The sequence below is a fragment of the Phytophthora sojae genome (assembly GCF_000149755.1).
Source record: "Phytophthora sojae unplaced genomic scaffold PHYSOscaffold_8, whole genome shotgun sequence".
NCBI classification, from domain to species: domain Eukaryota; phylum Oomycota; class Peronosporomycetes; order Peronosporales; family Peronosporaceae; genus Phytophthora; species Phytophthora sojae.
This window is the reverse complement of record NW_009258122.1, coordinates 2,568,127-2,595,341: the sequence shown is the minus strand read 5'-3', so window position 1 is coordinate 2,595,341 and position 27,215 is coordinate 2,568,127. Positions and strand designations below refer to the sequence as shown.

At 50.2% G+C, this 27,215-nt stretch overlaps 10 protein-coding genes across 10 annotated transcripts; 5 read left to right on the top strand and 5 right to left on the bottom strand.

The window, feature by feature from the left end:
* Nucleotides 1-1,389: 1,389 nt before the first annotated feature.
* PHYSODRAFT_337894 (hypothetical protein) lies at nt 1,390-4,204 on the top strand (the record flags this gene model as incomplete). Its single annotated transcript, XM_009535591.1, has 3 exons — nt 1,390-1,555; nt 1,600-1,886; nt 3,740-4,204. 3 exons carry the CDS (start codon nt 1,390-1,392, stop codon nt 4,202-4,204), a joined length of 918 nt encoding a protein of 305 aa, XP_009533886.1.
* Nucleotides 4,205-7,448: 3,244 nt separating this feature from the next.
* Nucleotides 7,449-9,435, bottom strand: PHYSODRAFT_304761 (hypothetical protein; the record flags this gene model as incomplete). The annotated part of the gene is made up of 2 exons (XM_009535590.1): nt 7,449-8,747; nt 9,202-9,435. 2 exons carry the CDS (start codon nt 9,433-9,435, stop codon nt 7,449-7,451), a joined length of 1,533 nt encoding a protein of 510 aa, XP_009533885.1.
* Nucleotides 9,436-9,862: 427 nt separating this feature from the next.
* PHYSODRAFT_518528 (hypothetical protein) lies at nt 9,863-10,721 on the bottom strand (the record flags this gene model as incomplete). Its single annotated transcript, XM_009535589.1, has 4 exons — nt 9,863-9,940; nt 10,023-10,350; nt 10,456-10,528; nt 10,613-10,721. Coding segments are annotated over 4 exons (588 nt in total), but the record flags the coding sequence as incomplete, so codon positions are not given.
* Nucleotides 10,722-13,359: 2,638 nt separating this feature from the next.
* PHYSODRAFT_518775 (hypothetical protein) lies at nt 13,360-13,662 on the top strand (the record flags this gene model as incomplete). The annotated part of the gene is made up of 1 exon (XM_009535588.1): nt 13,360-13,662. One exon carries the CDS (start codon nt 13,360-13,362, stop codon nt 13,660-13,662), a length of 303 nt encoding a protein of 100 aa, XP_009533883.1.
* Nucleotides 13,663-13,681: 19 nt separating this feature from the next.
* PHYSODRAFT_518331 (hypothetical protein) lies at nt 13,682-14,347 on the bottom strand (the record flags this gene model as incomplete). Its single annotated transcript, XM_009535587.1, has 1 exon — nt 13,682-14,347. The coding sequence occupies one exon, from the start codon at nt 14,345-14,347 to the stop codon at nt 13,682-13,684; it is 666 nt and encodes a 221-aa protein (XP_009533882.1).
* A 1,161-nt stretch (nt 14,348-15,508) lies between these two features.
* Nucleotides 15,509-15,832, top strand: PHYSODRAFT_520944 (hypothetical protein; the record flags this gene model as incomplete). Its single annotated transcript, XM_009535586.1, has 1 exon — nt 15,509-15,832. The coding sequence occupies one exon, from the start codon at nt 15,509-15,511 to the stop codon at nt 15,830-15,832; it is 324 nt and encodes a 107-aa protein (XP_009533881.1).
* A 25-nt stretch (nt 15,833-15,857) lies between these two features.
* PHYSODRAFT_462922 (hypothetical protein) lies at nt 15,858-16,676 on the top strand (the record flags this gene model as incomplete). The annotated part of the gene is made up of 2 exons (XM_009535585.1): nt 15,858-16,484; nt 16,584-16,676. Coding segments are annotated over 2 exons (720 nt in total), but the record flags the coding sequence as incomplete, so codon positions are not given.
* Nucleotides 16,677-16,721: 45 nt separating this feature from the next.
* On the bottom strand, nt 16,722-17,516 carry PHYSODRAFT_459623 (hypothetical protein; the record flags this gene model as incomplete). Its single annotated transcript, XM_009535584.1, has 1 exon — nt 16,722-17,516. A coding segment is annotated over one exon (795 nt), but the record flags the coding sequence as incomplete, so codon positions are not given.
* Nucleotides 17,517-17,561: 45 nt separating this feature from the next.
* On the bottom strand, nt 17,562-18,245 carry PHYSODRAFT_518529 (hypothetical protein; the record flags this gene model as incomplete). Its single annotated transcript, XM_009535583.1, has 2 exons — nt 17,562-17,915; nt 17,961-18,245. The coding sequence occupies 2 exons, from the start codon at nt 18,243-18,245 to the stop codon at nt 17,562-17,564; spliced, it is 639 nt and encodes a 212-aa protein (XP_009533878.1).
* A 34-nt stretch (nt 18,246-18,279) lies between these two features.
* Nucleotides 18,280-18,516, top strand: PHYSODRAFT_378779 (hypothetical protein; the record flags this gene model as incomplete). The annotated part of the gene is made up of 1 exon (XM_009535582.1): nt 18,280-18,516. A coding segment is annotated over one exon (237 nt), but the record flags the coding sequence as incomplete, so codon positions are not given.
* Between the last annotated feature and the right edge of the window lie 8,699 nt (nt 18,517-27,215).

Genomic DNA, 27,215 nt, shown 5'->3' with positions numbered 1-27,215 from the left:
TCGTGATGCAATGGACACCAGGATAGAGGATAACAAGACCAAGAGGGACAGAGGAAGATAGACGAGCAGTAGAGAAGCCGTAGAGAAAGCAGACGAAAGCTAATAACGAGAACTAGTAAGTCCGGCTCACGTGCGTGTATAAGAAGAACTTAATCTTCTCAGTAGATCATCCTTAACCTAGTTAGCGGTTGGCTTCAAACCAGGCAGCACGGCGCGCAGTTTGCAGACGACTTAGTGGCATACGTTCGCGCCACTCGCTGAGCGAGATCGCATCCCTTTTGCGGATGTAGTACGCTTTGCTGGCTAGGCGGCGATCGATTTTACGTGCCTCAGCACGAGCCGCGACCGACCGTTTATCGCAGCGGTTCTTGTGAGCCAAATGAATGGTTGGGTAGCCCTTGCGGCGTCTTTAACGTCCTCTTGCAGTAGCGGCAAGTTCGTTTCGTTTCGCATTGAGGTACATTGTTGCCTGTTAACTTCTTTGGCTAATGACATCCTACGACCTTGTCGACGATCGTCTCATTCCGCTCGTCCTGTAGCTAGGCGCCATAGTGGCGATCCCGGCACCCCTAAAGTGTGACGGCCACGAGCTCCGAAGAACTCTCATCAGTGGTGCGTTCCAACCAGTGCCCGATGTCACTGACCGCGTGCTGGGATGCATGTTGCCATTTGTCGGCGGACAGTAGCGGCAAGTTCGAGGGGCGTTCGTCTTGGGCCGACCGACCTTCCTAGGAGCTTGAACGGGGGCAGGCGGGCCAGCGACGCGCTTTCCATTTCGTAGCAACTTGTCCATGAGCTAGATAGTGCAGCGTGTTGAACGTGAATGAACCGGAAAAGGCGCCCCCTAACGACAGCGCAGCGACGCTGTCATAAACTGTCAGTTTTTCCAAGGTGTTTCTGATAATTTTGTCAGCGAGATAATCAGAACGCCACCGTGGGTCTTGAGCTCTTGAATTGCATCCCGGATCAGCTCGAGCTTACGAACATCGACGCAGATTTTCCGGTTGAATGGCTGCTCGAACATGGGGAGGCACGCGGTCGACGCCGATAAGTAGCGGTGTATGTGCGCCCGAGCCTCACTCAACAGAGGCCCTAAGAAGTGCGCGCGCACAACGCGCGAATCTCGACTTCGCGTGAAATGCAGGAACAGCATGGGCAGAATCACGCGAGTCTTTCCGCGGCCCATATTCAGCTAGCAAACTGTTCCGGGGTGATGGTACATTCGCGGCAAAGACGAGAATAGTGGTTTCCGAGGCGCGAGCAACCAACAGCCTGACCCCCCCCCCCCCCCCCCCCCCCCGACAAGAACGACCCCTCAGGCTCGGCAGTTCTCTTCTCTCCAAGTCCGACAAAGAGTGCTAAAAACCGACCACCTCTTCTCCAACCGCTATGGCACGCCGCGCGTCCAAGTCGTCGCCTGCTCGCCCTCGCGCTCTCGCAGCCAGCGCCGACACAGCTGGTGCCCCTGCTAGCTCCGTAGGCGAATCCGCCCCTGGGACCTCCTCTAGCGACTCTGCGGCAGCCGCGGCGGGGCCTTCGCCGTCTCAAGGGCAGCGTAGTCTGCCGTCAACCGGCCGTGTGGTGCGCCGTACACGCGAGCCAGCAAACGTCTCCAGAAGCGCAAAGCGAGCGACGCCCCAGTTCCCCCAGCTAGTCGCACGGCACCGAACGAAGGATCGTCGGTGGAGGTCGGCCCCACGGGTGATCCAGCGGACCTCGTCGTCGCTTCCCAGTCGTCTCCAGGAGCGAACGCAAAGGGGCAAGAACCGGCACCGAGATGCCAGGCCCCAGGCAAGCGCAAAGCTCGGAAGACGGCCGACCATCAAACCGCAGCGCTGTCCATTCGGCGGTCACGCTGGCGGCGGATCCACCATCAACGACCGAAGGTGATCAGGAGAACTATCCTGCAGATACCTCACCGTCTGTGTCCACCCAGCCTCGGGCTACGGAGGGCAGTACGAATCTAGTGTCGGTGAGCGAAGTCGTAGGCGGGCGTGCGTCAAACTGTGCGAGCAACCAGTAAGCGGTGGTAGATTTAACGACAACACAGCCCTCTCCAACGAATTCTGCTATGCCCTCTCGCGGCGGGTCTACTGCGACCAGCGCCTCTGTGAGTAGGCTTGCTGAACTTTCTTCGGCCCACGGGCACCGGATTCCACCTGGAACGTGGGGCGAACATGACGATCGCGTGGATTTCGACCTGGAAGAGTTTTTGGCCCGACGTCAGCTCCCCCAGACGGCCCAATCGTCTGCCCAACCTGGTGGAACTTCGAGTACGGCACACTATGGATACACTGGCGGGCCTGCGCGCCCGGTAGTTGCTGGTAATACTGTGGAGGCACTCTCAGCCCAGGTTCTCCAGCTGCAATCTATGGTAGTTGACTTGCAAGGCCGCTTGTCCGCTCAAGCCCCACCGCCGCTCATCGCTCCTACTGCAGGATACACCAGTGGCGGTTGGACACTGCCATCCTCGCATGGCCCGTCACCACTGCCGCCTCCCGAATTGCGTGAGCTTCGACTGGATAACCTTCCAGACCAACGCCGTTCCGCCAAAGGCGACTACGTTCCCCCCCAGTCTCATGTGCTGATTTCGCGCAGGATGTTCCCAGCTTTGACTAGCGCACTAGGTAGGTCGTTGACACAAATGGAGTTTATCTTGTCGATCCGGGGACTGGCTAGCAAGCTCTTCAAGGACTCGCCGCCGCTTCTCATGGCTCTATGCAGTGCTCGCCTTGGCTCTCGTGGATTATCTCTCATGCATTTATGCCGCTGTTGGAAAACGATCTCCTGGCACACACGTCTGATGACTCTGGTTTTACGATGGATTTTAGTAACAAGACGACACCCCCTCCTACCCCACCCGAGTGCACGTCATATGACGACATTCTATCAGCACTATACGGTTTGAAGAGCTTCGGCAACAAGTTGTGGTTCGACTACCTGAATGTGCTGATTTCGCGATTGATTCACTTTGTGTCAGACAACTGTGGTGGCGTGATTATTGGGGTGAAGTTCACAAGATTAGCTCGGAGTCACTCAGCTGGATCTTGGCTCTCGAAAACATCCAGGCCAGCCAGGTTGCATGCCTGCCCGCTGCCGCTACGGCTCATACTCGATCGGCCACGGCCTCCAGCGCCCACGCCCCATCCGATGGCAACCGCAGATCCTAAGCAAACTCCTACAACCCGATTCCAGAGCACATCCGCAGGCAAGTCCCACGCCGTCCTGATGGAACGGAACCATGCTTACGTTTCTTTGGGGGATCGATGTGTCACGGGGGCACGGTCGATCGGTGCGCGTACTCGAAGCGCACTCACGTCTGGGACTCGCCTCTGCCCCGCGAAGTCCAATCCTGCATTAATCGCTTATATGGTGGCAACAAACGGTCCCATTACGGACCCCAGCGCGGCTGAAGCTGCCGAGGCGCCATTGGCTCAAACGCGCTTCGGTCTTTCAACCTTGAGAGTAGTAACGCAAATAAACGCGTGCAACCCGTTGACTCTCCTAGCTTCGAGCCATCATTACCACATGCACGTACAGCCCTTACTGACAGCTACGCTTCAGTCAGCGGCAACCACCTAGCACAATCGGCGCTAGCGTCTTGCTCTGGATCAGCCCACGCTATCCAACCGTGGCCTCTCTGACGGCTACGCCTCAGAAGGTCTGCCTTCGGCGCGGGTACCGACCGCAACAACAACTACTGGTCACTCGATGCCTTCAAAATCTGCGCGTCCTCCAGGTGGAGATTTCCACCGGGATCCAACTCGACGGCGCGCGCCAACTCCGGCGGAGTCTGCCGCTTTCCATGATGCTGGCCGCAGACATCAGCGTCTGTGCTCGGACACTCGTACTAAGACCCTCACCGCCGCCTGGGCTTAACTTTCCGACGGACCCGTACCCTATCGCCACCGGCCCTGACGATTCCCCCACTTACCAGCTCAATCGCCCCCTTCAACAAGCGATGTCGGAGTTCGTTCGTAAGACTGGTATTTCCCTCCCTCGATTCGTGGAGCTGTTACGCGGCCAGACGAGCGATGACTACCGACCTAACAAGGCCATAATTCCGGGTCAACTCACGGCAAACTGCTCGGAATTCAAGGATATCCCTCAGCTATTGAATATCGCGAATAACGGTATCCAGGTACGCCTCACCAAACCGCTACCCCGCCAGGCACACCCGCCTCAGAACCACCCATCCGCTTGACGGCGACTTAACGTGCTGCGGAAAAATATTCGCAAAGAGCAAGATTTGGGGCGATGCATTGTTCTGGACCTGGATATTCTAAAGTTATGGATCGACATCTTTCTCTCGCCTTTTGGCGTAGTGGATAAAGGTGAAGGCGACCCATCTACCTCCGGCAGGGTTATCCACAATCTATCACACCCCGACGGAGAATCGGTCAACTCGACCACCGATACGACATCAATTCCAAACACAGAATACGAACCCGTTGAACGCATTGCACGAGAGATTCTACACCAGGCCGAGAAGTTCCCATCCGCAGACATTAAGTTATTGCTGGGTGATGTTGCCTCCGCGTTTCGGAATCTGGGAATACATAGCTCATGCACCCGGCTGTTCGCAGGAACAATTCCCGAAGACAACGCCCTGGTGATTGACTTGTCTGCTTGTTTTGGCTGGACGGGTTCTCCTGCGTTCTACGGTGTTGCGGGTCGGGCTGTTGCTTTCTTACACGGCCGTACAGGAAACGAGTGCTACCCAGATGGATTCTTTAACTACCATTGGGTCCAAGAATGTCCTCCTCTGCGCTTCGTAGCTGGGTGCGCAGCGGATTGCGTTGAAGTGGGGATACACACATGTCCGCGTATTCTGATTTCTCGTGAGGACTGCTTTTGGTCTCTGCCTCATCTCCAGCATCAAAGAGAAATGATAAATTGTTAGCACTTGCCACCAACGCTTCAGCCAACATCTTCACCGCAGGCTCCCGGTAACTCAGCTTGCTAATAGTTTCCAAAGTTTCCCTCTCAAAGGCTGAAAATGGCTGGCTGGAGCGACAGCCTCGTAGCATTTGCAGCGCTGCCTCAGCTCCCGTCATCTGCAGCCGCTTGCTCGGTACATTCGTCCCAGCTCGAACACAAACCGCGGCCAACTGCAGTCTCGCGCCAATCGTCTCGGTTTCAAACGTCCTCAGGCGGCGGTGAACGTCGTAGCAAACCACACCCACAAGGCTGTCTGCTTCACTGGGAACACTGATATCAACGAGGCCTTGAGGAGTTTCAACCACTGGTCCAACTGGTAGCAGCATGCGCACCTCCGGTCGTGACGTGTCGGATTTGTCTTGCAGCTCCAGCACCAGATACCGACTGAATCGGGGTAGGAAGTCATCGAACTGCTGGCTTGTGGCCAACTTGTACCCCTTGTGCTCCACGGACTCAAGCTCCATCTCCTCATTCAGACAAAAGCTCAGCTTGAATCTTGGAAGTTCGACCTTCAGCACACCGTTGGACGACTTGAGCGGGTGCAGGAACTCTTCATCCTCGAATTTTGCTAACACTTTCAATACGCTGAGAAGGGATTCTTCTTTCATAACGAACCGATCGTAGCCGTCAAGGTTGGCCAAAATGGATTCGTACGAGAGCGTGGTGTCGCTCAACGGCACTTGGTAGCACTGTAACGCGCCAGTATCATTGAATGTAGCCACAAAATACACATCACGGCACTGGGCCTGCTTGGGTCTGAAAAGCACGCACTTCCGCTGAACCCAGTACCATTGCGAATACAGTTCACGCGGTCTGGCTGGAAATCGCTCACTTAACGCTTCAATCCAGCTGGCCGAGCACAACTGCAGAGTACTCGAGATCTTTCCTGCCACTTGGGGGTCTGCTGTAAGCTCCTGGACGAAGAGCTCCATACCACCATGAAGGGCGAAGTCATATAACCGACCACAGTAAGCGCGCGAAGTTCGAAGCGCGCCTTCAGCTGAAACCACCTCAAAATTGCGCGGTCCGAACAGCTCTAAGAAGCGCACGTGCTCTCTAATATCGGTAGGAAGCTCTCCACGAGGATTCCCATCGGTCAGAACTATCCCCGTGAACAGGTTGATAGCGTAGTGAGCGTCGAGGGTTTCAAAGCCTTCAGCCCTGACGGACACGTCTCGCTCACGAGGCGAACCAAACCAGTCAGAACTTCATCTACGTCGCTCCTTTCCACGTAGGCAATCAACTCCTCAATTCGACGCGCCATCATCTCAGTCACTCTGCTTTCCACTCGAAGTATGTCTGTCGTAGCCGCCTCGTCGATGCTTGCGCACAGGAAAAAAGACTTGCGGAAACAAACAATCAACTCGCACACCTCTCGAGCCGCTTCATCGTCCCATGGCCCCAATGAGTACGCCAGGAGCGCGTAGCCATACAGCACGCACTCCTTTTGCCGAGCCTCAGCAATTCGATTCAAGTCCGATTCCTTCTCGTTGCCTTCTTGCGCACCTGCCGCCCAGCGCCTTGCCATTCCCGCGAAAGTCTTCACGATGGGTAGAGCATCGTTGGAGAACTGGAGTGCATATCCCGCCAACTCGCTGAGAAGAGGTACGCTCTCGAAACTGCGTGGGGTATGCTTTAACCTGTTGGCAGCCTGTTCGAATACGGAGCAAAACGCTCTCGAATCGTGATGCATATCCGTTTTCCCAAGTATCTGCGGCTGGGGCTCATCTGTGAGGTCCCCGACTTGGTAAAGCGACTGCCGACCGATTGTTCCGACGCTAGCGTTCGACCACAGAAAGACGTCGTTAAGCAACGCCATCAGTAGCTTCCGATACTGCTGGTTTGGGTACGCTCGCAGAGACCCAAAAGCGATGAACGAGGACTTTTCGAAAGCTTCACAATACCTCAGTAGGTGCAGGTTCACATACACCAGATTCCCTCGAGTGTCGTTTCCACCGGGCCAGGCATTCATCCACGAGTAAGGCTCAGACAATTTTTCAATAAAGCTGTTCACCACGCTCGTCGGCGTAGCAGCGAAGGGATTCACACCGTCTCCAGATTCGTCCCGCCATATCCACGCAGTGCCACGCAAGGTCGGATTCCAGACACATTCCGACTCGTATTGGTTCAGGCTCGACACGGCGTCAACCGTTCTGGGGCCATAGGAGCTTGGAAGGTTGAATTCACTTGGGCTCGCAGTGAACACCTTACCATCCGGAAAGGCTTGGGACTGTGCACGCTGGCGGTGGAATTGTTGCCATGTAGTGGAGCTCACCTTTGGTAACTCCTTTATCTCAGCGGTCGGCCTGGGTGGTGCTAGGGATCGCTGGGCAGTTAGACACAAGTTGCCCAAAATCTTGAGATCGCGTGGCATCGTCAGCATAAACAGAATCTTGCACGCGTCTTCCTTCGCTGGTGGAAGCGGCCGGACCAGGTAATGAGGCATAGCAATGGTCCGTTGTAGCGTTGCCTCCGTTTGCTGGAGCGAGGTGGTGAGCCTCTGGATGTCACCTTGCAGTTGCGACTTGAGAGGGCTCTGTCGGTAGCGAACTTGGGTACGCCAACAGAAGCCGACCCTCTTCAAGCGCTAGATCGTTGTGGTGCGAGCGTAGGTCCTCGTTCAGACGCGTCTTATCGGCGCGGAGGTTGTCCGCCCTTTCCTTCTTCGCCTCGATTTCACTCCACTCACTCTGCACATGCGCCTTCCACGCCTCGACTTCCTGATTGTAGCGCTCTTCCATGCTGGGATTACCTTCGGCAAACTTCCACGCAAAGGAAAAGGTAGGCTCTTGGTCCGTCAAATGGAACAGCCGAGCCCCTCCAGTCTTTAAATTCCACCCACGAACGTACTGCGCCACACGCTGAAGAGCTTCCACCGCTGCCCGATCGCTCAGGACAGCGACCTTCAGGTCCTTCCATTCCAAAGCGATGTTATACTCGGAGCACAGCGGGAATTCGTGCAGACATTTCTGGTGAACGAGGCAGAACGCGATCCACATCAACAGTTGGCGACTGCGCTGCTCCGCGCTCAGAACGGACGTCCGCTGGGGATATTGGCGCCACTCATCTGCGATTTTCTGGTAGTGAGTGACGAGCGACTGCATGTTCGCTACGAAGAGCTCGTCGCCATCCTCTGCTTGTTGAACATTCCCGCCGTCGACCAATGCAGGCGACCTCGCAAACAGGAACGCCTCGATTGTGCGAAGCGTCAAAATGCGCTTGTACGACTGGGGAGCGGCGTTGTCGGATCTCACCCAGAGGAGCAAATTCTCGAGACTGCAGGAAGCTCCGCCAACGAATTGGCATGGCTTCAGGTTCACCAGTGCACGGCGTCGACGGTCCTCGATACTTTCGCTGCTGCTTGACTCGTTATCACGTTTCGGCGACAAAATCTCGACACCACAGCTCAATCCGTTGAGCTGCTGCAAGGCGGTAAACTCCGGCAGCACATACTGCTTAGCCGTCTGGAGGTTTAAGGCGCCCACAAACCCATCAATGCTAGCTCTCGAGTCAGCGCACTGCTCTTGAAGTGACGCGACATCGTAGCCGTCTCCCAACAGCTCGATGACGTGCTGAACAACGACTTGCAGCATGAAGAACAAGTCGTCCACCAAGTCGCAGCCACGCTTGAGATCGATCGAGTCCGTAGAGAAGACATCTTCAGCTCTGGCAATCTCGGACTGGATCAAACTCAGCTTGAACAACGTCAAAGTCTTGCGAAATAACCCCCTCCCACAGCACAGGTTCCTCTCGATCGCGGCCTTGACAAGCGCCCAGCAAGTGTCACGAGGTCGGCCGCCTGTGTGCTGCCCCACGTCCGTAGTGCCACCGTTGGGAGCAAAAGAACTCTCATCTCCTCGGCCGGTGACCAATGCAACGGAGCGATGCACCACCGCAGCAATGAACTGCGGCGTCTTCTGGTGTCCCAACTCATTTGTTGCCGCGCTCCGTCCCGACTTCGAGCGCTTCCTGCAGCTCGAACGCGAACGTTTTCGCGAATTTCTCCTCCAACTGCGTGTCCAGCTCTTCACCGTGCAAAGTGCGATGCGTCTTAGGAACGGAGCTGTGGATGCACTCTCCGGTGGGCAAGAAGTGCAGAGCGCGCTCCCATCCGTCGACAAAACCAATCTCCAGCTTCACCCGAGTAGAACTCAGCTTGGTTCGTTGGATGGCACAGCCGTACATGGGCAGCCACGGGTCGTACCACACATCTCCCCGCCGATGGCTCTCCGTCGGTGAAGCTGCGAGACATCGACAGACCTCTTCCTTCAGCACTTCAAGCTCATGAACGCTAAAGGCCGCAGCAGGGACGACTCGATCGTCCGCGAGCGGGTCCAAGCGACCACAGCTGAGGTTGCCAAGCTCGGTCGCCTCGAGAGTGTTCACGAAAGTATCGAAGCGCTCCATCAAAGTCCAGCTCAACGCCGCGTCCTGACGATCACTACGCGCCTTGTGCTTGAAGCGAAATACCGCGTTCAGGTGTTCGTCGTCCATTTGGCTCTTCCTCTCCGTTTCTTGTTTCCTTCCTTTAGTCGCTTTCCTCGGCCCACTTGTGCTCGAGATAGCGAATTGAGAAGTTGGAGAAGGCATTGCGCTTAGTTGTGCTCGGGGTCTCTGAAAGTGAAGCCAGTGATTGAAATGCGTGCACTCACGAAGTGATTGAAGGGTGCTTACAGTGCTTCATATCGAGCTCACAAAGTGCTCTCTCTCTCGCCCCTCGCCTCCAGACACATCAAAAGGTGTTAACCCAGACGGCAATCCGCACGACGCAGGTGAAATCCAAACCCAAGAGAAAATAAGTCCCTGCGCGTAAACATTAGTAGAGCACAGTGCAACACAACGCGTCATAGGCAAGCTAGTAATTTGTACATTCCGCGAGCCGCACCTCCGCACGAGGGCAGATGTCGGCTAGAAAACGGAGCTACATGCTGCTGACCAATTTCTCAATCGCAGCGTTCTCGTCGCCGTTAGCTGCCAGCAGCGCAGCCTTCGCCTTGTCCTGCGCACAACACCACATAACAATGAGAATCCTGCTGGCTGCAACCAAGCACAGCACAAGAGCATCGGCATATAGACCGCACCGCGGGGAAGGCCATGTCAATGAGCCTGGAGAGCGCGGCATCGTCGCCTGTGTCCGTCTGCCTGGCGTAGCTCTCGGTCCAGAAGCGCGCCGTGCTCAGGAACTGCTCGTGGTCGTGCAGGTACATCTTGGCCACCTCTGCGTCCTGCGGGTCCGTGGGCTCCGCCGCCGAGAGCAGCGCCTGGATGGACAGCAGCGCCGTCTTGATGGTCAGCGCCGGCGACCACGCATCCTTGAGGATGTCCAGGCAGATGGCCCCCGTCTGCGACGAGATGTTGGGGTGCCAGATCTTGGTGATGAAGCGCATCTGCGGCGGCTCGAACGGGTATCTGCCCCCATGTAGCAGCAGCAGTAGCAATAGCATAGCAGGTAATAATACTTCGTTAGTATCTGGAGACTTGAAGTCCCCGACATCGCATCGTGTGTATTGGTACTTGGGAGGGATGACGATCTCGAGCTCAAAGTGGCCGCCCTCGTACGGCGTCGCCTCCGGGCCCTGGATCGTGCCTGCGTAAGCGGCAGCAGTGCATAAGTACAGCAGTAAGCAGAGCAGAGTGAGAGTGATACTGTAAGGATGGTGCTGGGCCGCACCTCGCAGCTCCGAGAGCGACGCGGCGTTGACGGGTACAGCCGTGACGCCCGATAGGTGCGAGTCCTTCTGGCACTCCTCCAGCTCCTTGCGCACGCGGCCTCCTGTGGCAGCAGCAGCACAGCAGACCGCAGCGATACACGATAGGATTAACACCCCTCCTCATAGCGGCAGCGGATGGATGGATAGGTGGATGGATCTCCCTCCCTCACTCACTCACCTGGTGCCATCTTCACGTTTCGATCAAAAATAAACGAAGGGGGGCATGTGGGGCAAGTTTTGACCAATGGTTTCTCGTTCCTGCCAAAAGGATCATTCTGATTGGTTAGATCCATCACTTCAACTTGCTCTGGACCATCATTCTTCTTCTTGCGCCGTCTTCGTTGGGCTGCTGCTGCTGCACCCCCGTGCATCTGATGCAGGCGTTGGTTTTGTGGGCTGCTCCCTGTCCCTCACCACGCGGCCCTGCACCGCTGCGTGAACGCCAACGGCCGCCTGACCGTCGTCTGCTGACGGCGGCGACTGCAGCAGTTGAAACTCGGAGAGCGATCGAGAAATCTCCGAGGACCTAACGGCGGTTCGTCACGATGCAGCCGTTGGTCTTGGGCCGTCTCAACTGGAAAAGAAAACAACGCTGCAAGACCTGCGCAGCGAGTGGTTGGCACACTCCGTTCTACTTTGGATCGCGCACTCCTCGGTCGAGACGCAGTCGGAGAGAGAGATGAACGACGACGAGTTGCTGCACGTGGTTTTTCGCTTCAAGCACAAAGCCCCCAGCTCCCGCCAAGACGCGGCGCTGTGCGTTGCTCTGGCCAAGTCATGTGCTGCTTTTGTGACCGACTTGGAGGTGACGGGCGTTGCTGAGCTCAAGTGCGGCCGTGTCGAGCCCCTTGCAGACGACCGGGTCGTCCCGGCCTCCTACTTTGCTGCGCACGAGGTTGAGATTCTGCAACGAGTGGCCCGACGCCTGTCAGCATCGGGAGGGAGACACGCACGGGGCGACGTCTGGTACGATCCGTGGCTGCCCGAGTACGGGTGCGTCTTACAGCGCACCAAGCTGAACGCGACACTGGTCAAGATTGAGGTCGTTTTCGTCGACGGGTGGGAGCGCACGCTGCACTTCTTGCCAGCGGGAGAGTGTGTGCACTGCTCAGTTCCTACCACCCACCACGTTCTGCATTGCGCTGACCTGGACACGGAGTTGGAGGTGAGATTTTCTAGTACATTCAATTCCGAGCTGCTTCGAGCTCAGGCGAGTAGAGGAACCGAAAGAAGTGCGGCCAGGAATGCGTTGGTGACGAGAAGGCTGGCGACAAGAACCACTAGAACAGTGGCGATGAGAACGCCACTCCAAGCGTGATGGTAATTTGCCAGTCGCGGGATCCTTTTTGGGCACGCCAAAGATGTTTGATACCCATGGAGAGTCCGACACTTCGATCCAGTTCTTCTTCAGCAGCTCTGCCACAAAGATGTCCAATGCCTCCTGCTCAACCTTCGAGAGACGGAAGGGGGCGCGGTTGCTGGGCGTCGCACCTGGTTTCAAGACAACTTCGTGCTCGATTGAGCGGTTCCTGAGGGCCTGCGAGGTTTATATTGCGTGTGAGAGCGTGCCGCAAGTCTCTGCTGCAACGGCAACTTGTTGCAATCCAGGCGGCAACTCTGACGGAAAGACATCTGCGAACTCGTCAAGTACTGCTTGAAGCTGCGACGGCACGGACTTCACCATGGGCGACGTCTTCACTGTGACATTATACAGTTCGGCGTACTCGTCGGCCTTCACCTTTGTCTCAAACTCTGCCGCCGAGAGGACACACAACGACGATCGCAACACGGAATGGCTGGTCCGTGAAAACGCGTCCGTTTTGGATCTTCCCAAGTAACTACCGACCCTTCAGAGCCTCCTCGACGCCCCAAGAGGCCTCTCGATGACTCTATTGGACGATGAAGACTTGGAGCAGTCGCCGGGGCTCGAACGGTCGTCTTAAGTGCGGATCTCGGGTCAAAGTTCGCTGTAAGTTCGGATCGTACTTGAAGTCCTGGGTGTGTCGACGAGTCTTCGGCACCGGTCCAGAATGGCCAATCAGCATCCGCCGAACATTGCTGAACATGTCCCGACGACTCGGGTCACCACTGAAGCTTGGTCGTCAGCTCGATTCTCGTTTACCGCCAAATCACTACACCACAGCTGCCTCACCGATAGCCCGGACGTCTTCCTTGAGTGGTTGGGAGGAAAAGCTGTTCCCGTAGCAATTGGATAAACCTGTTGGTAGGATTATGACTGTCGGTGGACGCGCCTGCTAGTATCGTAGTGTGCGTTTACCCGTGGTCAGGCCAAGAGTAGTGAAGAAGTGGCCGTGTATACGAAGGGCGAGTCATCACCGAGTAGTGGAGGAGCGAGAGCGCACTCCATTTATCCTTCCCGCCGGAGCTACACTCCGAGTTGTGGGTCGCGGCACATTACGCCGGCAGTTTTTTATTTTCATAATTTCTTACCGTAATTTACCTCCGAGAACGGTGCTAGAACGATCTTTGTGGATAGTCGTCCGTTTTACCTACACGACCTCTCAACCACCTCAGAGCTCGAGGAGGCGTCCGTTAGCCAGCGACCAGACGCGCGACCCTGTAGTCGCACATGCGAGGGTAAGATGAAACTCCCAATAATTACTGGCACATTACGACGTCATTTTCAGAATTAAATTCTTTTCAAAAAAATTAAGAGGCTATGTATATAGATACCCACACATAGAACATGACGATCGAACTATCTTTCGGAAAATACAAAGGTCAATCCATTGAGGATGTATTCAAGAATGATCCTGGATACTGTCGTTGGATTCACAACCAATCCAGTCTCAACATTAGCGAGGAAATGAAAATCTTTCTTCACTCAAGATTCCTAAATAACGATAACTCCTATATGATGACGTGGGGTAAGTATCGAGGCAAATCTTTACAGCAGATCAGTAAATTGGATCCAGGCTATCTCGATTGGCTAAGAAAAAGTCAATTCGTGATTGACAAGTGTCCAAAGCTACTCAAGGAACTGAACTAAAAAATATCTTTTTTTTTACTTACGCTGTAGTGAAGTCTAGAACCTCTCCGGTTAGTCTATCGAACATTAGTTCCTGTTCGCTAATTACGAGGATCAGCATATTCACACCTTGGCATCCGGCGTTCGTACCCTGGATCTGAATAGCCTGAGGTACATCGCGCTCAGTCAGGCGACTGACATCGACAATAAGCATGCGGTTTGTGAGCGACCACGTCTGATAGTCAAGTAGACCATTTACGAGCTCAGGGGTTAGATCTCCGTTAATCGCTGAAATCTTAGCAATTTCGTTGGTAAAGTGGTGGAAATCATAGTCATGACTGATATCGAACACCTGAGTCGAGCCAATACGAACGTTAAAGTTGCGAATCGACGACCCGGGCTGAAGCGTGTATGGAGAGCTATCGAAGGGGCTCTGGAACTGCTGAACAGTAGCAGAGGCAAAGTTGTTTGTCTGTTCCGCGAATGGTAAAAGCACAACATATTTCGCGTTTTTAACACTTGCCGACAGCTGTAAATCGAAAGAAGCATTTAGTTGAGTCGAGGACTTACCAATACCAGCACGCTGGTAAAACCACTGTGCGTAGCAATCATTGTAGCGAACCTTCTTAACCGGCTTAGAGATAATAGCTTGAGGGTTCTCAAGATGAACGAAAGGGACATACAAACGAGCAGTAGTAAAAGGCATGTATGTACCATCGATGGTAGGTTCAAGAGCATTTACAACCGCTCCCCAAGCAACACTAAAGCCAGCAGATGCGGCAAGCACACCATTCATCGGATTACCGGTAGCAGAAGCGGCAATCATGACTGGACAACTATTACCAGACGATAGAGTAGTAGAGGTTAGCGACATACCCTTTGAAGCATCTACCGCGACTACAGACGTTCCCTGATTCACACGGAAACGCAGGCGAATTTGAGGGTTAGCCATCAAGTCAAGCTCACGGAAGATAGGATGCAGATCGGTGAGCTTAATCTTAAGCATGTAGTTCCACGTCCCCATTATTGCGTTAGCAGCAGTACCACCAGGTACGAAAGCTCCACGCGAGGTCTGGTTAGAAATGGTAGTCGATGCAGCAGCACCACCTACCGACGGCCACGAGCTGGAGAAGTCAGCGCCAGCCGTAGGAGGATTCGATAGAAGGCGCTTAACGAAACCATCATTAGGAATAGTTGCACCACCAGGAGGAGCCGAGACAGCAAAGGAAGACGAGAATGCCATGGTGTTTGAATATCCATCACCACTGGTAGATGCGGATCCAGAACTGTATGATACCGACTGAGCAGCGTCAGGGTACAAGAACGATTCAGCTCCGTGCTTTTCAATGTACTGAGGGCTGTAGCCAGTCTGAGCACGAACGTTGTTCCAAAAGAGCTTGTAGTCAGCCATAGAGACGATAGTCTTTCCGTTGAGTTCCAGACTCAGACTATCAATAACGTTCCAATTTTCGGCATTTTAGAGTAGCACATAGACGATTAGCAGCGACAGTTTGAGCAGTGCCACCATTCTTCATTGAGACCTTGTAGGGAAGCGTAATGTAGGCATCACGAAGGCTTGCGAAGCCCTCGGAACCGTTAAGCTGAGCCGTAGCATCGATAGTGATGACACCATTCTGGTACGAACCCTGATTTAGGTCAATGACGTGCGGTACACGCTTGCTCGAAGATACCTTGATCTCCGGGTAGCTCTTAAGCGAGCTATGGTAAAAGTACTGATTGGATAGTTGAGTTTCGCTCATCGTTGAATCTATATGGATCCTAATATAGTTTGATAAAATTAAATATTATGTCGCAGCTCATCAAGCCAATCACCTCAGATCATGATCTCATCGAACTCGCTGAGAAAATGAACGTTCAACTCGATAATATATTCGAATCAAATGAGATAAAGTCCCATCTCCCCAAGAAAGGGTCATTTCGGATTCTACTTCGCCCTCCTAATCTTGAGGTAGGACACTGGACGGCGGTTCATTATGGTGAATTCTTCGATAGTATGGAGGAAGGACCACCAAAGAAGTATGGTATCGATCGATACAACACCAAGCAATACCAAGGAACCTATGGAGACTACTGTGGACCATTCTGTGTCCTATGGCTATATTCGAAGCAATACCGTAAGCCAGATGTATTCAAAACAATGAAAGATCTAAATTTGACAATTCTGGAATAAATTTAATTCAACGTATATAGTAATCATGTATCGAGAATTAACAATCTCTAGTGATATTCCTGCGCGGAAGCTTACCAAAGCTTTCAAGACAGGTAAGCTCAGCCTCACCTCAAGCGAACTAAAGGGTAGTGGTTCAGTCATCCATCTCCACCCTGCTTCGTTTGAAAAGGCGCTCAAGGCTCGTAAAGCTGGACGCGGTGTCAGACTCGACATTACCAAGCTCGAAGTGAAGAAGGGCTACAAAAAGGCTCAAGGAGGTTTTATCTGGTCCAAAGTATGGGGAGGGATCGAGTCTGCATACAAATTTGCTAAGGATTCAGGTCTACTATCCAGAGCCGTTGATGCGGCGGTTCCTGCTTTAGCTACTTATGCTGGTCAGCCAACGGCTGCTGTTCCAGCCAGAGCTGCAATCAAGTTCCTAACCGGCATTGGTATTTATGATTCCGATAGCGACAAGGAAGGAGGTCGCGTATCAATGGCTGACGTAAAGAAGGCTGCAAAGAAAGCTCTTGCATACACGAAGCGCAAGGGGGTCATCACCAACGCGATCGATGCTGGTGAGAAGTTCCTACTATCAAAAGCTATCAAGCCGGAACATGAGGATCTAATCAGATCTGTGCGAAAGGAGGTTCGTCGCCGCTATGGTGTAGGCGTAGCAAAGAAACGTCCAGCGAAGGGTTCGCCAGAGATGAAGGCTAAGATGGCTGCGCTCAGGGCACGTCGTAAGACTGGTGGTTCGTTTACGTTGTAGCCGCCCTACACAAAAATACTCTGGATGTCTTATTTTTTTGGAGGAATCAGAAGCATGATGGATACCGACGTATCTCTGAAAATCACTTTTTTTATCATTTTGTTTATAGATACTGAGTGTAATACTAGCTCGAGCGCCATTATGACAGTTCATCCACGCATACTGGCTCGGTTTGTATGAAATGACCTTTCCAATAGCGGCATCACCTCTATCAAAAGCACTGACAATATCACCAGAAGCCACGTATTCGTTTTTGATCAGATCGCAACGAACGATGTAGGAACTGGTCGGGTGAATCTGAGGAATGATGTTCGATAGCTGAGCACTTGCAACAGTAGCTGATGTGGAGGGGTATGTACCCGCTGTGAGACCAACAACTTTACCGAATTCAGCATTATCGATGATCAGTCGAGGAACGCGAGTAGTAGTCGGCAATCCAGTACCACCAGAGGAGTATAAACCGGAGGTAGGTCTGGTCCATGTTTCACCGGTAGTTGGTAGAGTTGTAGGCGCAGGAGAGAAATCAAGCTGACAAGCGTAATAGACACTGTTAGCACTCATTTTGATATAGAATACGTTATCCCCCGACGGATCGATTAGATACGCCCCAGCATTGACAAGAGCAGTCTGAATGCTTCGGTTGATATCGTCATACGAATAAATACTATCAGGGAGGGATACACTGATTGTGGATGTAGTTGCAGCGGTAGGTACTTCGATTTTGAACGTTGTGTTCTGAAATTGCATTGAATCAATGTTATACTCGCTGTCATACATCGAGTATAACATTGATTCAATGCAAATCGAAATCGATTGAATGGCACATACTACATCGCGGAAGTCAGCCGCCGATCCGGGAAAGGAGTATTTCCAGGTTGAATTGGTTCCATCTTGTACCAGATTGGTGCTGTCGAGTTTGATAAAGCTGGACATATTGATTATATGTTTGTAGGCATATTTTTGTTTGATAAATTGGAATTAGTCCTCGATACGAATCGGTCTATCGAAGTTATACCTGATCTGACCCTTGACCGAATCAATGAAGAGCATTTGGCCCTTTCGCTCCGTGGCTTTGTTGTAATAATAGACGATTGAACGCTCATCTACTCCCTTGATATTAAAATCTTTCACAACCATCTGGAGGTCTCGCGTAGAATTAGCTTTCAGGATCGCTACGTACTCTGAGTTCAATCTGATCATCTTGTCCGTTGCGAAGTAGCTGTGGCTTAAGAAGATGGTTGATAGCTTGAAGTGGCGCCCTCTAGTGAAGTAATGAGAGAACAAATTCTTCTGAAGAAGCTTATCGTTGCTGTAGTCATCGATGATGACGAGCTCAGGCTTATTGGAATTAATTGGTGTATGACGTACCCGTTCAACACTCGGAGGCGAGTCAGGGTCGGTGAATGTGATAAAGTCATCAAGCTTATCACGAAGATACTCATATACCTCCTGGTGAGGATTACGAGCAATGATCGTTAGATGAGCAAATACGTGAGGAGAATGCTTGAGGATGAACATACATAATTTGTTCTTCCCTGAGAACGATGGCCCCAGAACCACCATTCTAAACAGCGCTTTGATGTCAAGTGCTGGAATATCACCCATAGAGGCGCTTTTGAATTTTTTAGGGATTGAAGCTCCGAAATCTGGAATACCGCTCATGATTATCGTCTAAACTATATAGGATCAAACAAAGATGAGTTCAGGTTTTTCTTATCCTAGCCCGATATTCACATCGCCGATTTATAATCCGGCATTCTTTCTCCAATTGGATGCCAGCGGGTTTCTAACGTATGACTATGCTCAGACTCTTTATCTGAACAAGTATGACTATCGCTTGACGTACATTACTGGTGTCTCTCAAGGCGTAGCATCACCTGGTGTAGCGCTTGTCCCTGGAATTGGTGGGAACATCAGCGGTCTTGGAGCACTAAGCTGTAGTAGCCTAACTGTTAATGGTGCTTCCGTTTCAGGCGTACCAACTTATGTAGCTGATATTACTCCAGGTACTGCCGCTATCAACAAAGCTCTGGTACTTGGTGCATCAGGTGAAATTGCTACTATTAGTAGTTTGACGGCAACGTCGATTACTGGCACGCTGCAGACAGCGGCTCAGCCTAATATTACTAGCTTAGGCACGCTATCGTCCCTCACCGTGAGTGGAAACATATCTGGTACATTGGCAACTGCTGCTCAGACCAACGTAACTAGTGTAGGAACACTCTCGTCGCTCACCGTGAGTGGAAACATCAATGGAACGCTAGCGACGGCTGCTCAACCAAATATCACCAGCTTAGGTACGCTTACTGGATTGACTATCGGAGGCAGTTTAACCTATACTGGTGCAAGTCGATCCATTACAGGTCTTAGCTCGCTAACTGCAACTAACATTACTGGTACGCTACAGACTGCTGCTCAGCCTAATATAACATCGTTAAGTACTCTAACCGCTGTAAATTGCTCGGGTAATGTATCGGGTACGCTAACAACAGCTGCTCAGCCCAACATTACCAGCCTAGGAACCCTGAGCTCGCTCACAGCGACGTCGATAACAGGAACGCTACAAACCGCTGCTCAGCCTAATATTACTAGTCTAGGTACGCTTAGCAATCTAACCCTTAGCGCTGGTGGAACCGGCTTATTCATTCCGAATCTGAAATTTTGGGATGGAGTCAGTTCTTGGATAAATTTCAATCATGCTTACTTTCTCAATGTTATCGAAGGGGGCGCTTCAGCCAGTAGCGTTGTCGTTCTCAATAGTACGAAAGATTACTCTGGCATTCGCGATCTAACCATATCACGAAACTTTATAGCTTCGACTTCAATATCATCGCCTACGATCACATGTGATACGATTAGTAAGTCAGGTACTCAAACTATGAATGCAACGACCTTGAATATCAATCCTACTACGCTTCAACTCAGGGGAGATACTCTCAATGCTACAGGTGCGGAGCTGAACAAGCTTGCTGGATGCACAGCATCAACCGTTGAGCTGAACTATCTAGATCTTACCACCGGAGCAGGAACTGCAGAAGCATCAAAGGCTCTTGTACTAGATTCTAACAGTAGCATCTCATCAGGTATCTCATCTCTAACGTCAACCAACTGATATCCACTACTTCTACCCAATGTCAGATTGCGGCCGGGACATCATTTACATCAACAACGCGTGCCTCTGATTTTAATCTCATGATTCGTAATCAAAGCAATACGGTTGGCGCTCAGGCCGGATTATCGTTCACGATTAAAGGTACTAGTGATATGACAACGTACACCCCTAGCGTTGATCTATATTGTACTAGAACCGCTACGAGTCTTCAATATTCAATGGCTGATTTTGCAATCAGTACACGGTCAGGAGCTAATGCATTATCACCAATGACTGAACGTATGAGAATCACTCAAGCAGGATACATTCGCTTTGGATCAGCTACCAGTACTGCAAAAATAGATATAGTTTCGAGCACGAATTTACTTGGCAACGCGCAATGCGTATAGCCAAGGATGCTACTACTCCAATCGAATTTGAAATTCAGGTATACAACGATGTCGCGGGAGGAAGTAGTGGTGTAGCTCCAGGCACCACTACGAGCGACCCGCTAAGGTTCATGGTTGGAAACACAACTCAAGCTTATCTAAACAGCTCAGGAAGACTGGGAGTTGGTATGAGTACGTGGTCGCCAGAAGCAACCATTCACTCAGGCGGAGAGGTATGGGCGAATAATTTCATGCACGTAAAGGGAGGCGGCGATGGATTTGCTAGGTATCGATTCAATTGGTCTCAGACTGACTATCCAGCGATTGGTACTGATTCAACCGTAGGAGCTATCAGGTTGGGAAAATGCGATGCTAATTACGCGTGGACAGCCTATGTCCCGGTGCGTGGAGGAAGCTATACCAATGCAAGCGATGAGAGGTTGAAGGCGGACATTGTAGACTGCCCCTATGGTTTGGCAAGCCTTATGAGAATGAGACCTAGAAAATTCAGAATGGTTCAAGAGCAGACTGTCCATGTTGGCTATATCGCGCAGGAGCTGTATAAGGTCATACCAGAAGCAGTAGAAATCGGAGCAAACGATGAGCTTAATCCGGATGGGTTTCCAGTGAATCCATGGGGAATCGATCTCGCCAGTTTAACCTCGGTACTGTGTAAATCTATCCAAGAACAGCAAGGCCAAATCAATAATCTCAAAGCTGAACTCAATGAGTTGAGAGCGATTATGTCTGAGTAAATATAGAATGGTATCTGTCAAACCCAGTTCGTGGCGAAGACCGCTTGCCCTCAGACTACTAACGCTAATGTCGTTGATACTGATCAACTACAATGTGATCGAATTGTCGAATTCCACGAGAGGTTATATATGGTATTGGCTCAGGGATAATTTCGCACCGATAAATATAGAGCAGATCTTGAGTAAATCGTTGTAATAGAGTATCCTGGGCTGCGGACCAAGTAAAACGATCAAAACGAACCTGACTAACCCTGAAACTGGCCAAGTAATCGGTTCAATAACGATGCACGCTGGAGTGGTTTCGATAGGGAATAATGCTTTTATCCCAATGTACAACGTGCATAGTGGCAAGAATGCTGTCATGGCTATCGATATCGGAGATAAAAAAAATCAGACTCTATCGAGAGAAGAAAACAGACGTAGACATCTAAGTATATCCGCTCTGCTCTATAGAGCAAATGTCTTCACAGACTTTGACTTTGTTTTGGCTGGTAAGCCCAGACTCGGCCGCCTTCCGTTTGGGTAGATGCCTCCACCTTCTTGGTCGACTTGTCGAGGTCAGTAGCCCACACAGCGGCTTGGATCTTCTGGGGACGATCATGAATGATGAGGTTCTTCATGATAGCTTTCAACTCAGTGACGTTGAGGTCGCTATTGTCACCATAGCTGCCTCCGGAACTGGATATAATGCGCGAGTTGAAGAAGAACATGGTTTTATAATAAACGGGAGATAATATCTTTGAGCTCTTTATCATCAATCAGTCGATTGCTGTACATATCCACCGTGAGAGACTTGAGCTGCTTGATGATACTGGGGTTGTCATTTCCGAGTTGTAGCTCTCCTTTTAGCTTATCGTATTCAGCCCTAAGCGTATCTAGAGGATCCTCTAACTTATCGTGGAAGCTGTATTGGAGATGAGTAATCAATAGAACCTCCTTGAACAGTTTCTTATCTTCAACGCTAAGCTTATCGTAAGCGGATTGATCGATATGGTTCTTATAGACAAGTGCCTTGATCATGGCTTGGAGGCTATCACTGATTTCCCACTTAGGACCACATTTACGCCGATTCGGCTGAACGATCACGAGCTTTTTAGCATCAAGGTCGGGGATACGAATATACTTGCTTCCGATCTGCTTGTATGTGTAGGCTGACGGCGTTGCTAATCCTTGGATCTCATTGAGATTGTAGGTACGGCCTCGGCGAACTAACTACACCTTCCAGCGGGGCAACACCTACACCGCGCAATCCTCGACCTTGAAGCTTTCGTTTAACGCCACTGCCGGATACCTCGCTTGCCTCGGCGTATCGCTTAGCCTTCGTTTGATATATCGATTTTGTCGCCTTCATAGCTGATGTAGCTGCCTTCAACACCGATCTCGCTGCTTTTGAGTTATTCCCTCTACCAGCCTCTTTTGCTTCTTCATAGCGTTTCTGAGCCTCACCGTATGTCTGAAAAGCTGCTTCTGACCCATCATGAAGCTTTTGCAAGCTGTCATCGTATTCATACTCTTCAACGCTATGCTGTCTAATATCGTGTACAGACTTTAGAATAGCCTCATTCAATATTTCAAGATTAGCATCCAGGTTTTTACGTCTTTTCTTATCAAGCTCCTTTTCTTCAAGTATCTTAGCTGCTTCTTCATCGCTCGATGGGAAGGGGTATTCAACCTCATTAAGATAGCGGTCCAAGTCCTCAACCCCGTTGAGTAGGGACGAAAAGGTATCCACCCACATGATATTCTTCATTAGCCCCTTCCAAGCTACACCACTCACCTGCTTGTGTGCTTTGTTTTCACGATTTAAAATATTTAGGGGTCTAGACCCCGATGGCTGCCCAAAGTAGTATGATGGATGGGACTTAACAACACCGTTGATTTTCACGATTGGTTGTAGCCGAAATGTAATATCAATACTATTAGCGTGCAACTGGCTGTAGTAATCAGTTAAGATATTCTTGGCTTCGTTATCAGCGTTTGATAGGCTTGGGTCCATGTCTTCATCAAAACCACTCATTAACCCATGCTGAGCTTCACCATTAGCTGGGGTAAAATCATTTATGTGTTTGGTTTCATTGCTACCAACTAGTTCTAACTCGAGGCCCCTGGCTTTAGTCATATTAATGAAAGATTGGAATGTCATTATCCAGTTCACTTTCTGAGTGATTGCTTGCTTCACACGATCGCTATCTTTCCCGTAAACGCTAATGCTATTGCCATTGATCCAAACATAGCCATCTTTGTCAATAGGAGAAGATTTTGCGGAACCATTAAGAATTGGTACAATCTTCTTTATCAATCCGTTAGATTCAAGGACTTCCCTATTTTTGCTAATTGTCCAAAAACTAATTTAAGCTTGCTGTCCATTTGATCGAATCTTGTGGATGTTCCAGTATCGAACACAAAACTGTCGTCAAGTCTCTGCATAGAGCGGTTTGAATAATCTCCTTCTGAGGCATTGATTCTTTTTCTTTTTGAGCCAATATTTTGCCAAACCTGGTATGGGCTATTTTGTCCTCTTTACCCATCTCATTACGTCGCTCCTTCTCATTGACGTATGCGAGGAATCTGACATCATTAATTAATACCTCACCAATATGGTCATACCTCTCAGACCAATCAATGTTCGGAACTAGTACATATTTTCTCAGTTTAATACTGTACACCTTAGCATCCATCCCAATATAATACTTAGTAAGCTGCCGGCCGTTGGAAGCAATAGGGTGAATATGTAGTTCTGCAAGGATGGGGTAAACCTCGAAGATTTTAGCGACCGCTTCCTTTGACTTTGTTTGATTTTTCATCTCAGCATTGCCTTCGTCGAACAAATCTTCTTCGACGGGCTTTTGCGGCAGTGGACTATCAGGGCCAACACCAGCATCTGTCATTCTTGCACTATTATCAACTCCAACATCAGTCATATCGGGGCTCACGTGGACCCAACCATCACTGGTTTTGGGCTTAGCAGTACTGGAAGCATCAACGGACTGAAGCTTTGCAGTAGTCGATGCATCGTTCATTTCAGGTGTTACATTAACTTCAGCATCTACCATTGTTGAGGACTCAGTTTTTTTTGGGCGTTTTCAATATTCAGACTTTTTTTTAACTCTTCCGGCGTAGCCTCGTCAGGGCCAACCGAAATATCAGACTGAGCGGATTGTGTTGATTTCTTTGGAACAGTAGTGATACCATTCGCGATATCGCTAGCCCATGATGCACCTTCGTACATAAGGCGCTTGGACTTGGCTTGACGAACTCGGCGCTCAGCTCGTTCGAGTAGATCCTGCCGCTTTTGCTCTCGTTGAGCGAGGGATGTAAAGTTGGGAACATCGTCTAACTATATCATGGTAGTCATAAAAAAATATTAGCATCGATTAAATACATACTCACCAATAGCTTGGCATAACGGAGTCATGCCTAAATGGTTGATACGTATGACAGACACGGTTTCGCTCATTGAGGAGATTAATGTATCGATCCTTGATGCAATGAAACGGCACACCAAATATCGTTTCTAACTGGTCGCGGTACTGTAGATTGCACACGGTTTTCCGGAAATTGGCTACTGGGTCTAAATCTCTGAGTTCATTTTTGATTCGACTAACCTCTTGAATTATCCACAGCTTTCTTCGGAGCTGTACAAGCTCACGTTGATTCTCTCGCAGTTGCAACACATTATATATATGAAGCCATATATTTTTAAGCATTATTTTCGGAAAATAGATTGATAGATATAGATGAGTCAACGCTTACAGAGGATTGCTCTATTAAACTCATTTCGAAGCTAGTTCGACTCACTTTTTTTCGACTTCCAGTACTCATTCTCTAAGGTTGATCTATTGTTCTTATTGACTAATCTAAGATTATCTTGTGGCTCCCAGGAGTCATTTTCATTACCGACCCACTGAACGAGATACTTGTACTTGCCGGATCGCATCTTTTTGTGGTCTAAGATCTTCTCCACCTCTAAAATATCACCTCTGTTGATAGTAGCTTCAGATGTTTCTGCTTTAACAATTTTTAGATCGTTTGACCCCTTGTAAAGAGTGTGTCCGTTTTTCGACTTGATTTGGATGCGGTAGCCATCAATACCTACCACCGAATACACAGCCTTAGACCATCTTGCTGCTTCTTTATCAAATGTTTTCTTTTTTAGTCGATACAAGACCTTTTCACCGACCTCGAACTCGTTTTCAATACTCTCGGCTTCAGCCTGGTTGTGGACTAGTTCAGATTCAATTACCTTACCTTTAGCTTCGTTGGGGGTCATACCAACCGTCCGATGGGTCGTGCTATTGTAGTTCTCAATAACAGCAGCTATGAGCTTCTGGGTTAGTCGCTTTGGTTCGATTTTGACAAGGCGCTGCTTCAGAGTTCTATTGAAGCGTTCAATTTTACCCATTTTGGCGTGATCTCCAGGCTCATTGTTGAAATGGTCAATTTTCTTAGTTTTGAATAATTTCTGAGCCTGTTGGTTCATGAATTCTGAACCATTATCGGTTGTGAGAATGTCAACCTTATGGAGGCGGACAAAAACCCGAATTGCTGCTAGTGCGGTCGGGCCAGTTTTGTTGGTTAGTAGTTTTGCGTAGCCTAGGCGAGAGTTGATGTTGATCGCAGTCAAGATTGGTCTTTTCTCCCAAAACGCCAAGTCCATCTGCCACGAATCGGGGTTAGTCGATGCGATTTTGAACCCATCGTATCGCTTCTTCTGCTCCTGAAATCGCTGAATATCGCTCTGGTTTGAGTACCATTCCTTGACGATTTTCATCGTAATCTTCGGCTCCAGTTCATTAGCCTTCTGGTATAAGGCTTGGGCACCCACATAGCCCGTTTTGGGGTCATAGTATAATTTGGACAACAGCTGATCCATGGCTCTATATGGTTATAAAACAAAAAAATCCCCTGCCAGGTAGTTGCTTGTATGTCAAGCGGTTCGGTGGTGATACCATCCGCAAGTACACGACGCTTGTCATAATAGTAGTTTAGAGCTGTTTTAGTCTGGGTGTACGTAATGATTGACTTACTCTCCTTACTGAGTCTAAACCCCTTGTTGGTGCCCTGTAGCGTGATGCGATCGCGAACAACTGATTCAAAGCCATCTGGGTTGAGGACGTCGCCATTGCGGCCACCACTCTGCTGGACTCCCTTCGCTGAAACCTTGACCTTGTAAGATTCGTCTGGTAGGTAGCAAATGTAGTTCTTAGAGGACAATGATACCATAGCATCACCAGACCACTCATCCTTGAACAAACCTGGCGTTCGGCGTTCAAACTGAGCCATCTCTTCGCTATAATCACGTGGGAACCACTCGTACTTATGCTGCTGAAAATGCTCACGAAGCTCGGGCTTGATACACTCAACGAATGGCTTCTCACAGCTGAACGCAATATAAGCCGAGTCTGTGTCCATTTCTTGGTACTGGAATTCCGAACGGTCGAAGTAGAAGTCAATGCAATCATAGTAGAATTGCAGCATACGGAGCTTAGCGAGCTGATAGATTGCAATCGATAGATGAATTGGGTTCTTATTGTTGAGCTTTCGCTTCTTCATAGTGAATTCACATGAATCATTCAGCTCTTCCATTCCATGGAAGGTGAAGTGCTCAATGTTGGCCTTGATTGCCTTATCGTCCGACTCATACCTGACCTCCTTGTGCTTGCTCATGTCCATGCCAGATCGACCAAACGCACTATTACCAACCAGTTTCATCATCTCAGCAATCATAGCCTTATTATTGCTACCCTCACTAAGCGTTTTCAGCTTAGTCAACAAGTCTAGAACCAAATGAATCTTAGGATTGGTTGTCGATTCATTCATGAATCTATCGATAATGAGCGCATCAAATGATTTAGGGTTCGTAATGGTTTTTTTCAACTCTTGGACTAAATTATCCATATCAGAGTCACATACCTTCGCAATAATGATCTTACAGATGGATTTAACATTTTCATCACCCTCTCGTCGCGCGCTCGATACGGCTTCCATGAATGGTGCAAATGCCTTGTGAGAGCTAGCCTTGATGAAGCTGTAAGTCTTGGTGATCTCCATACCATGAGAAATGTACCATTTGAGTAGCGGTGCATAAATGAGGATCTTCTCACCAAAGTAGCTCCCGATGAGTTTGCGAGCCGGCTTTGCTCGGCTTTGCTTGCGCTCCTCGTTGTACTCGAACATGTGCTGACCGATGACACTCCGATCGCTGCAGTCGATAAGGGTGTTCTTGAAAATTGGGGTCATTTCACTGAAGTAGGGTTTGAGGTGCTCTGGTGTACGGATATCACACTCGAGGAAGCCAAAGATCTTGTCATTTACAATATCATACGATCCCTGTGTATGCTTCGACGGTAGTCCACCGTCCACATGGCATCTCATTACCAAGAGCCCACAAATACAG